Below are 10,901 nucleotides of genomic sequence, written 5' to 3'. Positions count from 1 at the left end.
CTTCCCAGTTGGTTCTCAGCCCGAGTAAAGTTAACTTGTTATGGTGCTAGCTGTAATATGAGAATCTGAAAAGCTAGAAGCCCAAGCAGTGGATTTGTGCTGAAGTTCATGTTCAAGACTCGGGCATGATTGAATATGCCTGTAGCATGGCTCGGTCTGAAGTTGTAATAGTTGAATGCAGCCTGTTTAATAATGGAGTCCAGCAAGGAATCTTTTTCTTCAGCACAGATGAAGCCCTTCCCACGGATATCCTGTGTTCACGTTCTGAACGACACTGTACTTGCAGCTCGCTACTTCAGTTTTAGAAATCTGAAATGCAGGTTTTGAAATCTGAAATAGTTGATCTGCAAAGAATATTTTCCGTGGAATGGTCTACAAGTGAGGTATTTATCTGCAATCTAGAATGCCTTCTGAGGCAGGGTTTGAAGATAAAGTACTGCTTTGTTCTGGGAGGTCAAGGAAGTTCATTTAGGAGTAATATAGCTACTTTCAACAGTATCGCTTTTAAAAAACTCTGAACAAATTCAAGGAACCTGAGTAACTGTTAAAAATGGTTTAGCCATTTTTTTCTGTTTGCTAGGAGGTTCTTTCACTCACTGCAACCATGTCTTATTTAATTTTTGTTTGTGTTCATTGTGAACCCTGGAGTTGTAAATCAGTTGAGGACAAAGACAGTAAAGGTCAGTGAGGTGGTTTTAGACATTCTGAATTTGTCCGGCTCCAGTGTCCTTGCAGATTTGTAACAGAGAAATTGAAGCAAAGGGGGAATGCCTCAGCTGTGCTGCTCCTAATGATGCAATGTTTCAAAATATGTGTATTACTTTTCCTGAGGGATTAAAAGTTTACTTTGTAAAGACACATGGAAGTACACTATGCCTATTATAACGGTAGAAGCTGCACTAAAATAACCAGAATGCCCATGTCTTCTTTTATTCTGTGTTAATTTTACTATGCAGTTTGAGGATTGCTTTAATTCTCCATTATTCTACCTGTTCATTATCCTCTGTCCTTCCCCATCACCCAAGCTCTATGCTGTCGCTGTCTGTCTGCACGGCAATAAGTGCATGAGGACAGTCAGGTGCAGGAAATGAGAATCCCCAGGAGACGAACTGCAAAGTGGTACTGTCTTATGTTTTCATTTATGCTTTGGGGAAAAATTTTGAGAGGATGTTTATGAAATTGGAAACGGTATCAAGCTGAGAGCGGCTGCAAGCACCATGGAAAATAGAATTCAGTCAAGGCTTGATGTTTTAGAAAAACAAATAGCCTGAAAATGGAGTATAATTCCATAAAGTACAAGGTTTTATATGTGATAGACCTGGCTAGGAGAGGTTCCACAGAAAAGATGTGTGGATTTCATTTGGCCACAGGCTGAATGTCATCACCAGTGCTGTGTTCTTGCAAAGTAGGCAAGTGTCATATAGGAGTGTATGAACTGTCACGGCATTTCAGTTTTGTGGGGTAATCCTGCTTTACCCAATACTGGTGAGGGCTCAGCAGAAGTATTTGGTTTGGTTTTGGCACCACACTTCATGAGAATGGACTGATTAGAGATCAAAGAGAATTGACAGAAATAATCACAGATCTTGAAGTTAACAAACTACAAAGAAAGATTGAAGGGGTTGTGTTGGTTGAGCTCACGCAATAGAAGAGAGAAGGAAACATCATAGACTTGAGATATGTAAAGAGAGTCTCCAGGTGCACGAACACTGTCATAAAAAGGCACAGACCCAAGCTGCAGCAAGTGAGATCCTGGTTGGAAATCAGGAAGGCTCCTGATGAGAAGGGCAGTAAAGCACTGGCGTAGGTTGCCTGCCCACCTTATGTCTAGCCAGCTCTCAAAGAATGATTGAAAAGCAATTGTTTGAACCCCTCTCTGCACACTTGTCCTTTTTGCGTGTGCTGGAGGCATCAAGCACAAGGCCAGATACATGGCACTGAAAAATTCTGGCATCGGTGTAGCAGCTCTCATTACAGAATTAGCACAGGAATTACGTGAAACTGGTCAAAGCATAGAATAACAGCTAGAGAGGAAAGGCTGGTTGCAAATCCTTCTACATCTGTGGATCTGCAGCACTGTTAGGCAAGAATCCAGAACTGCTCAGCATGAATCCATGAAAGCTTTAAATGGTGAAAGTCTTGAGATATATAGATATATAGATTTGAATTTTTTTTAAAGTGGGATTTTTGTGATGCTTCTTGGTGAAAGCTGATTAGATTTGTTGACAGAAGAGTGAGGAAAAAGCACCAGAGAGGATTTCTGTATGGCATAATAAAGCAAATTAAAGAACTTTTTGCTACCTGTCTTTTTATAACCAAAGAAATTCAAGTGGGAAAATCGCCACTGACTTTTCAGATCCATTGGCATGGTTGTGTGCCTTACCAAGGGTCAGGACAGAAAAGATCGCTGTGATGTGTACTTCAGCCTTCCTGGAGGAAGTGCTCTGTACTGGTTCCTCTCAATAACACCAGTGCTACTGGCTATAAATAAGAGTTTGACAACAGCCTGTTCCCCCCCCACCTCCCAGGCTCCGGTCACGTGCTAGGAAGTGCTTTTCTCTAACTCAAGCCTGCATTACAGTCCTTACAGCAGCAGCCTGGAAAGCTTGCTTTGCAGCAGAGCACTTTATGTGGACACGGGATGCTGAAGAGGCAGAAGTGAGCTTGCACACACAAGAGACTTATCTGCAGTACTGTAGTTCTATATTAACTAAAGGTAATAATGAATGTAGCCTGTAACAATTAGCATATGTGTAACAGCCCCTTTGGAGGCCACATGCAAAGGCTTTGTGCGTTTGTCACAGGCCCTGTGGTTCACGCTGTGCGAACCTTTACTTCTCTGTGAACAGAAAAGGGATTAGTTTGAGCTTTTACGGTAAGATAGCTGAGTTGGGGGAAGTTGATTTTTATGGCTGATGAAAAGGAAGTAATTTCTTTGACTTACGGAGAAATAGCGATACCTAACATGCATTATTATTGTCGTGTAATCTTTCTTTGCTTGTTTTGGATCTGTTTACCTTTCTCCTACATTCACCTTTGGAGGGAGCTGTCTCTGGCAGGTACTCTTCTGTGAAAGATGGAGTTTATCAGCTAAAATTGTAACTGTATTAGCTCTACGTATCATCTGATGTGATTGGTTTTGGTGAGTTTATTAAATTGCAAAGGGTGTGTGCTTTAGATGAATAAATGGAATCTACAGAAATTAGAATCAAATCAGAAAGGCTCCCTGCGCGCTTCTAACTGTGCTTAGGTCTCACTGAAACGGAGAGGTTTCTCAAATGGTTTACAGGAACTGCCTCAGTGGCAAAGTGGCCTGGCTCTTACAGTCTGGTTCCATCCATGTTCCTGATTTTAGAAAGACTGAATTAAAATGAAACTGCTTGGAGAACCACATGCTTCTATAATAAAATAATCCATTTCTCTCATAGTGAGATATTTATAGCCAATTTCCCCTGCTATTTTTTGTTCTTTGCAGATTGAAAGCTGCTGGGAGTAAGAAGTTGCCCTTCTTTCTGCTCTGGAAGACATGATTTCCAGGAAAGTGTTGGGATCTCTTGTCTGTCTGTTTGTTGTCAGCGCATTTATCTGGTAAGCATTTGCTGGCAAGCTTGGTCATATTTAAAACATCCTGTCTACATCGATACTGTGGTAAAAAGCATAGTGGCAATAAAACATAGGCACTGCATTTCATGGGAAGTCCCTGACAGAGCTGTAAGAAAGGACAGTAATTTGTACAATAGGTAAAGTAACACTAATAGAGGGAGAAGCCTCCAAATGGAGAGAGAAGAAAAGACCAACTGTGTCTAAATTAGGCTGCTAACACCGTATCTGACTCACAAGCAAATGTTCAAGTGCAGAATATTCCAGTTATGTTTCAGTTCAGGCCTTAAAAGAGATGATTATCTGTCTCTTCAAACTGCCCAAACTCACTCCATTGTAACGAGGGATAGCTCTGCAGCTATCAAACATTGTTGCCTTCAAACGTGGAGAATGTTTGTAGCTTTGAGTACACCAAATATTGAGTACGCCTTACAGATCCACTTGAGCAAACTCAAACATTGTTTGAAAGGAATCTGTGATCAGGCATTTCTATTAACTATTAAATTATTAATTATTAAGATAGTCTTAATGATACTGTGTTTCTGATGTTACAATTTGCTCTTGTTTCATGTTGCGGGTGGTTGCATTTTACCAGTAGTTAAGTGATTGTATATAAAAATCTATATAGATCTTAATAAAAACTGAAGACAGAAAAAACCCTATGCAGCCTGTTCACTATGCAAATTAAAGGACGCAGACACAGCATTTAAAGTTCCAGGAAGTGTCAGTATGTCACATCAGTGTATATTGCATGTTTATCCCTTTTGAGCATTGCCTTGTGTGTCTCCATTTGCGTACGCTTTTCAAAAACATGTAGACCACTTGATGTGAATAAAAATAATTAGACCTGGAGTTACAAGCTGAATGCTTCTGGATTCATTTTGTCCTGAGGTTCGCATTTATGCCTCAGCAGCAGTATATTACATTAAAACATGAATATGCTGGATCCTGCGCTAATTAGGAAAGTAGACAAGCAGTTAGCTAGAGTTGCTTCTCAAAATCTGTGCCAGCTTCTGAGAAGATCTTGGAAAATCCTAGAAAGGTATCTTTCAACATTACCCGTGTCTTAAAATGTTTCTTTGCTATCCCAGGATTACAGTTAGGAATGGAGAAGTGCACTACCTCCCATATTATCTTCCTTGCCCGGAAATCTTGTAAGTATCCTGTTTTTATGTAATTAATAACACAGATCATTGTTACAGGAGCGGTACTTCGCTGACAGTGTAAGTAGTTATTAATGAGTAGTCACTTGTTTATTTTATGAATCTATAAACAGTCACTTTCTTAAAACAGTAATAATGCAACATTTTCTGCTTTAGTCTGCTTGCCCTTCAGGGCAGCAGCTCTGTATTTGTACAGTGTGAGTGAGGCCTTGTTTTCTGTGGGTCACAGAGACCATGACTAACAGGCTAACATTGGCTTTATTATCAGTGTGTAATCACACATGTGTACACACAGGATCTCACTGTGCTTTGAGATGTGGATTAAGTACCCCAGCTCACTAGATGGAGAAACATAAGTCAGAGAGGTGAAATGAATGATCACATAAGGAGCTCTGGCAGAGTTAGGAATAACACCCCAGGCTCCTAATCATGTTCCTCCTCCTCAATCTGTGATCTGTGCTCTCCACTCACTTTATGCATGTATTTGTGTTATGGCAACACTTGAATCGTGGACCAGAAGCCTGCTCTGAACAAAATGAAAGGGTAGCTGCTCCTCCAGAAACCTTGCCGTTTCAGGGGTCAGCTTCATTGCGTGATGCAAACTAATGTACAGTTAACTGGCTTAGAATGTGTCCTAAAAGCTGTCTCAAGGCTGCATAAAAGAGAATTTACTCTGTTGAGGAGCAGTGTACATGGCCTAAGTGACTTCACTGCCATATCAGACCATAGCTGTAACATGACAAGCCACGGCTTTTTCCATCCTTCATCATGACCTACTGATCTTGTAAAAACAAAAGAAAACAAAAAAATGCAAATAGAAAAGATGAGCTCTTATAGAGGCATTTCTGATTATTTCAAGCCATTGCAAAACATTGTGCCTAGTAAGATGCTTATTTCTCTGAATGCTGTTTAAAGTGTGATGTATTTCAGGCAGTTCAACCCTCCAGGTGACCAAGAACAGTTATGCAGGGAACGGAGCACATGACCAGTACTGGCAGTTCCCAACAAGCATATGCTTCCCTAGGTTTTGACCTCTAAACTCGGATTTACCAGCAGACTCAGAGACCTCCCAGCATCTCTCTGTCCCTGTTCTGTTGTGTGCTCTGTTTCAAAACTCTTACTTGTCTGGCAGCCCTTGAAGGCATGTTCAGGCAATGTCTGTAAGAGGCAGAGCAGCGTGCCCAGCAACCGGAGTGCGGACTTGGACAGCTGTTGGTACAGCAGCAGGTCCTGAAGGTGAACCTGGTTCTTGTTTTAGGAAAAGCATTAAAATCCCTTTCTCTTCCCATCCCATCGTGCAGCTCCATGAAACTCCAATATACAGAAGAGAAGTTAATCCAGCTTTTCCCACGGTAAGTACTGGCTTTTTATTTCCTGACCTTTAAACTGCTGTTCCTCTCTTCCAGGCATATTCGTGTATTATTCAGTGGATATTTCTTCCTTTTTACAGATTATTTTATCAGCAACCAAGAGTGCTGGCTCCAAAGTAAGTTTTTTTGTTTGAACTTTGTTGTTTGTTTCTCCTGACTTTGGTTTGGGCGCTCTATGGCACTCAGAGTTTCAAAGTCCTCAAACACACTGAACAGTACCTTGTTCCAAGAGAAGTCTAGCCATATGGGTATGTCTACAGCTGTCTGTGCTGCTATAAGATTGAGTTTAGTCACTGTACACTTGCTAACACACCTACCGTATACTCCCAATTAATATATTAGTGCACACATGCAGCCTGTATACGTGGTTGCTGCGGGAACTCTTTGAGATGGGAGATATATAATAGCTGGAAGACAGAGAAAATACCTTCTGGAACTGTGTAGTAGCTGTAACCAGCTGTAGGAGAGCTTTGAATCCATTTCAGGGCAAAATTAAGCAAGAGCCTTGTATGACCTTCAGCAATGGTTTCAGCTAACCTGCTGGATCTTACGCTGGAACAAATTGCAGGCACTCACACAGACAAGTCACTATGAGAAGTAGTCAAACCAGTGAGTTTAAACAGATGTGGAAGGTTTCAGGCAGCAGCAGCCAAGAAATTACTTAGGCAAATGCTCCTTGTCAGCTCGTGTTTGTTACCAGTCTCCTTTGGTCCAGCTCCTATGGCCTGACTCTTATCTCTAGCAGTTCACCTTCAACAGCCACCATTCTTCTGCATGTAAATAAACACACCCTCTTGGTACATATCTTGCTCCCCCTCCGCTATTTCAACAGGACATGCTAGGACCGAATATTTCTCTCTTCCATATTGGAATAAATTAATATGCGAAATCAGCTAGTATGTACTGGACTAAATGAGGAGAGAATCATGTAGCTTTTAGTGCTCTGTATCTTCTGAAGGCAGTTCACTAGCACGCACTGAGAGGATGCATACTATGGAAATGAGTTATTGGGAAACCCAGTGCAGCCCTTTAAAATGACATGAAAAAAAGCCCTGCTTAGAGAAGCAAACTTGCAGATTTCCTTCTCTCTCTCTCTCTCCCCCCGCCTCCTCCAAAAGAGGATAATTAACCCAGAGAGAGAACAGCTCACTTAGTACATTTTATACAAACCAAAGTGGTCTTCCTGTATAATTTAATCTTTTAATCATATGCATTACTACAGGAGGGAGTGAAATTGTTATTCTCATATCCACTCAGACTGAAAGTATTAGACGTGGGTTGAAAGTGTACTGATGCCTCAACCATCAAACTGCTCCACACAGGTCCCTTGGTTTGATTCTTGTGCTATTACTGTCTTGGGAGCATGTTAGATGGGAGACCGCTTCAGCCTCCAGGTGTGGCCCTGTGCCGTACGTGACAGATGTCATTAGCAGAGTGCTACAGATCATGGTCTGGGGTGAATGGGAGCAGGCTAGGGTAAAGTACACATCATAAATGACATCTTGTTTTAAAATCAAAAAGGTAGGGAAGAAACCCTGAAAACAAAGAAGAAAGTTGAAATAGCATTGCATAGCTGTAACAGGGCATAATCAGACTCTGCAGCATGTATATTCAATATTTCCACTACCCACACAGGAGATTAAGGATTTTCTATAACTTTGTTACACATTTGAATGCTGGCTCGCATATAGAATTTTAAATTATATCTGAATGTGTTAAAGCTATATATAAATACTGGAAAAATGAACTGTCATGCTGCAAGCTGTGTTTAAATAACAAGCAATGGGTTATATTTTTAGAGTAATTTTCATATTATTACTTGAGTTTTAATTGGTATGGAGCATTCTGCATCAGACTGATAGCAAACATGCATAGCTTCCCATTCTGTGAGTTCAGTGGTCATTAAACTCTCCTCAGCAGAAAAGTCGTATGAGTCTTAAATAAGATTTTAGTAGATCCTCAGGTTTTTGCCAAATTGTTAAACAGTGCTTAATTTCATCCCACGGACTGAAATGTCCATGTTCGGTAACCTTAAATAAGAGGGCAGGGGAAAAGATCTGAAGATAATACCATCCATAATGAGTTAATGCTACTACAAACACACTCTTCTTCTAGCTGCCTTTTTAGTGTTTCTTTCCCATTTACTGGCCTCAACACCAAAAGAAGCAGTTCCATTTCGTTAACATTCCCTTTCTTTTCCATCAGGCGTCAGGATGTGCTGACAGTCACACCATGGCTGGCCCCCATCATCTGGGAAGGAACCTTCAATTCTGAGATCCTAGACAGTGTCTACAGGCCACTGAATCTCACCATAGGGGTGACAGCCTTTGCTGTTGGAAAGTAAGTGAACCAGCCAATGGGTGTGGTTCTTGGGTTGAGGTACTTCCTCTGTGGAAAGATCATTTTGACTTTTCACGTCCTCAGCAGAGATGAAATCTGTCCCAATCTGTAGTAAACTTTTACGCCCCTGTATTGTATCCATAATCATACAAGCCTACAAGGTAACAGGCTCAGCATCCAACGTACCTGAAGCATGGTCAGTATTTTTGAAGAACTAGCATGAGCCTTGGGAATTAGAGCTGTAGATGGGTGGGTGGTTGGTCAAGGGAAGGATAATCCACTTGTTCCTTATCCTTCACTATACTTTTGCCTATTGCGTGTATAGTGTATGGATCCTTGCAGCTATAGCTAGTCAACACTCTTCAACCCTTGTCTTCTTCCACTGATTAAAGTACCCTTCATAATCCACCATACACCCCCTGTCTCTGCTGTGCTATTCATGTGTTGTCTGCACAGATACACAAGGTTTGTGGGCCGCTTCTTGGAGTCAGCAGAGAAACATTTCATGAAAGGCTATCGGGTGAACTATTACATCTTCACTGACAGCCCTGAGACAATTCCCAATGTCCAGCTGCAACCTGGACGAAGGTTTGTTGTTGTCCCCATCAAGAAATACCCCAGCTGGCAAGAGATCTCCATGCGCAGGATGGAGGCCATAAACAAGCACATAGCGGAAGCGAGCCATCAGGAGGTGGACTACCTCTTCTGCCTGGACGTTGACATGGTGTTCTACAACACCTGGGGGCCTGAGACCCTGGGTGATATAGTAGCGGCCATACACCCTGGCTATTTCAATGTCCCTCGAAGCCAGTTCCCATATGAGAGGAGGAGCTCTTCAGCAGCCTACATCCCTGACGGAGAAGGGGACTTCTACTATGGAGGAGCTGTGTTTGGAGGGCTGGTCAAGAAAGTCTATGAGTTCACCAAGACTTGCCACATGACCATCCTGGCGGACAAAGCCAATGGGATCATGGCAGCCTGGCAGGAAGAAAGCCATCTCAACAGGCACTTTCTCTCCCACAAACCCTCCAAGGTGCTTTCTCCAGAGTATTTATGGGATGACAGGAAGCCAAAGCCCCCTGAAATTCACTTCATACGTTTTTCCACAGTGGATAAGAACTACAAAGAGGTACGAAATTGACCATCTGCTCCCTGCAGAGATGTCCTCCACACAATCAAACCACTGAATATTAGCTCCCACAGAACATGCCCCGTTGTGATTTTTTGTTGCCAGTTTGAACAATCTGAGACATGAACCTGTGGATAGTTCCTCTGGAGAACAGGAGTCTTAATGCATTTCAGAAGCAGCAGCCAAAGTGGAGGTGAGAATGAAAAGGTTTCTAGGTCCCTAATCTTTGTAAATGCAAGCATCCTGCTTGAGGCTGCAGCACACAAAAAGGCATCCAAAAGGCCAGTTATCAAATGCAAGGCTGTCCTTATAGCAAGGCTGCAGATGCCTTTGCCTGCATGTTCTCCTGAGGCCTAGCAGAAACTTAGCAAGATCAAAATCGTATTTGGCATTGCTGTGGAGAATGAGAAGACCTAGAGTTTTAGCCTTTTCATTAAAAAAAAAAAAAAAAAAATTTTGCAAGGCAATAGATTTTCATGCATTGTGATTTAAGCTCACACCCTTTATGACGATCAGGAGGAAACTTGTGCTCAGAGCACGTTATCCCTGATTAGTGTGCAGCAGGATTTCTTGGACCTTCTCAGCAGAGAGCTGGTGCCAGCCATTGCCCGTAAGAATCCTGGTATGACAGGGCAAATAGTGTGAATTCATATAGCAGTTATCTTCCAAATTCCAGTCTGTGTTTTGGAGACCCAGGTTTAGACAGAACTGGCACAGCTCAGACCCAGACTGAACTTCTTTGGGTTTATTTCAATCACAGATGTGCTCTGAACCTTTTCCCTGGTTCACATGTCTCTGTAGATCACGTAATCTTTTCCAACACAGCAAATCTGGTATTGAGAGGTTCATGTTCCTATCCCTTGCTTCAGTTCTTTCCAACTTTTCTGAGCTCTGTGAAATAAATTGGCTAGAAGCTGCTGGAACTGACACTAAGAGCTGATGCATTGCTAGCAAACAGGGTGATTTCATTTTATAATGAAATGCTCTAGTGAAACTGAGAGTTCAGTCTAGAGCTGTAAGTAGGCTGGGGTTAACATTTTATTTGCGTGAATGTGATGAGGAGCTGAACCAGGCATTTTGCAGCCTTTAAAGCCTGACAGCTCATTCGGGTGAACAGGCTGGGGGGGGTGTCCAAGCACAGGCAAACAGCCACAGCTTGCCAACGACAACTGCATAATCGTCAACTGGGGTCACAGCATGGAGGTTCATGTGCCACCTCCCTTGCCACAGCACGTCTGCCATAAACATCTCCGTTACCGCCTGAGGCATGCTATGAAAGGGCTGTGCAAGGCTGTGCCA

At 42.2% G+C, this 10,901-nt stretch overlaps 1 protein-coding gene across 4 annotated transcripts; it reads left to right on the top strand.

Moving 5' to 3' along the window:
- The first annotated feature begins 17 nt into the window (after nt 1-17).
- Nucleotides 18-10,529, top strand: LOC142065543 (globoside alpha-1,3-N-acetylgalactosaminyltransferase 1). 4 transcript variants are annotated; one of them, XM_075111756.1, is made up of 7 exons: nt 18-383; nt 3,476-3,588; nt 4,692-4,754; nt 6,065-6,115; nt 6,214-6,249; nt 8,339-8,473; nt 8,930-10,529. In XM_075111756.1, exons 2-7 carry the CDS (start codon nt 3,527-3,529, stop codon nt 9,612-9,614), a joined length of 1,032 nt encoding a protein of 343 aa, XP_074967857.1. In that variant the 5' UTR covers nt 18-383; nt 3,476-3,526; the 3' UTR covers nt 9,615-10,529. The 4 variants fall into 4 exon arrangements, with proteins under 4 accessions (XP_074967857.1, XP_074967856.1, XP_074967858.1 ...); XM_075111755.1 differs by lacking the exon at nt 18-383 and adding an exon at nt 2,538-2,716; XM_075111757.1 differs by lacking the exon at nt 18-383 and adding an exon at nt 2,800-2,875.
- Nucleotides 10,530-10,901: the final 372 nt, after the last annotated feature.

Source organism: Phalacrocorax aristotelis, chromosome 17, assembly GCF_949628215.1.
Source record: "Phalacrocorax aristotelis chromosome 17, bGulAri2.1, whole genome shotgun sequence".
NCBI lineage: Eukaryota > Metazoa > Chordata > Aves > Suliformes > Phalacrocoracidae > Phalacrocorax > Phalacrocorax aristotelis.
Note: the sequence above shows the minus strand (reverse complement) of the source record. Positions and strands in the feature narration are given on the sequence as shown.

Bases quoted from the DNA above. Each gene is read 5' to 3' on its own strand.
- LOC142065543 (XM_075111756.1), top strand. From the start codon at position 3,527: ATGATTTCCAGGAAAGTGTTGGGATCTCTTGTCTGTCTGTTTGTTGTC. The intron at 6,116-6,213 runs GTAAGTACTGGC...TCCTTTTTACAG, and splicing joins TTAATCCAGCTTTTCCCACG to ATTATTTTATCAGCAACCAA. The intron at 6,250-8,338 runs GTAAGTTTTTTT...CTTTTCCATCAG, and splicing joins CCAAGAGTGCTGGCTCCAAA to GCGTCAGGATGTGCTGACAG.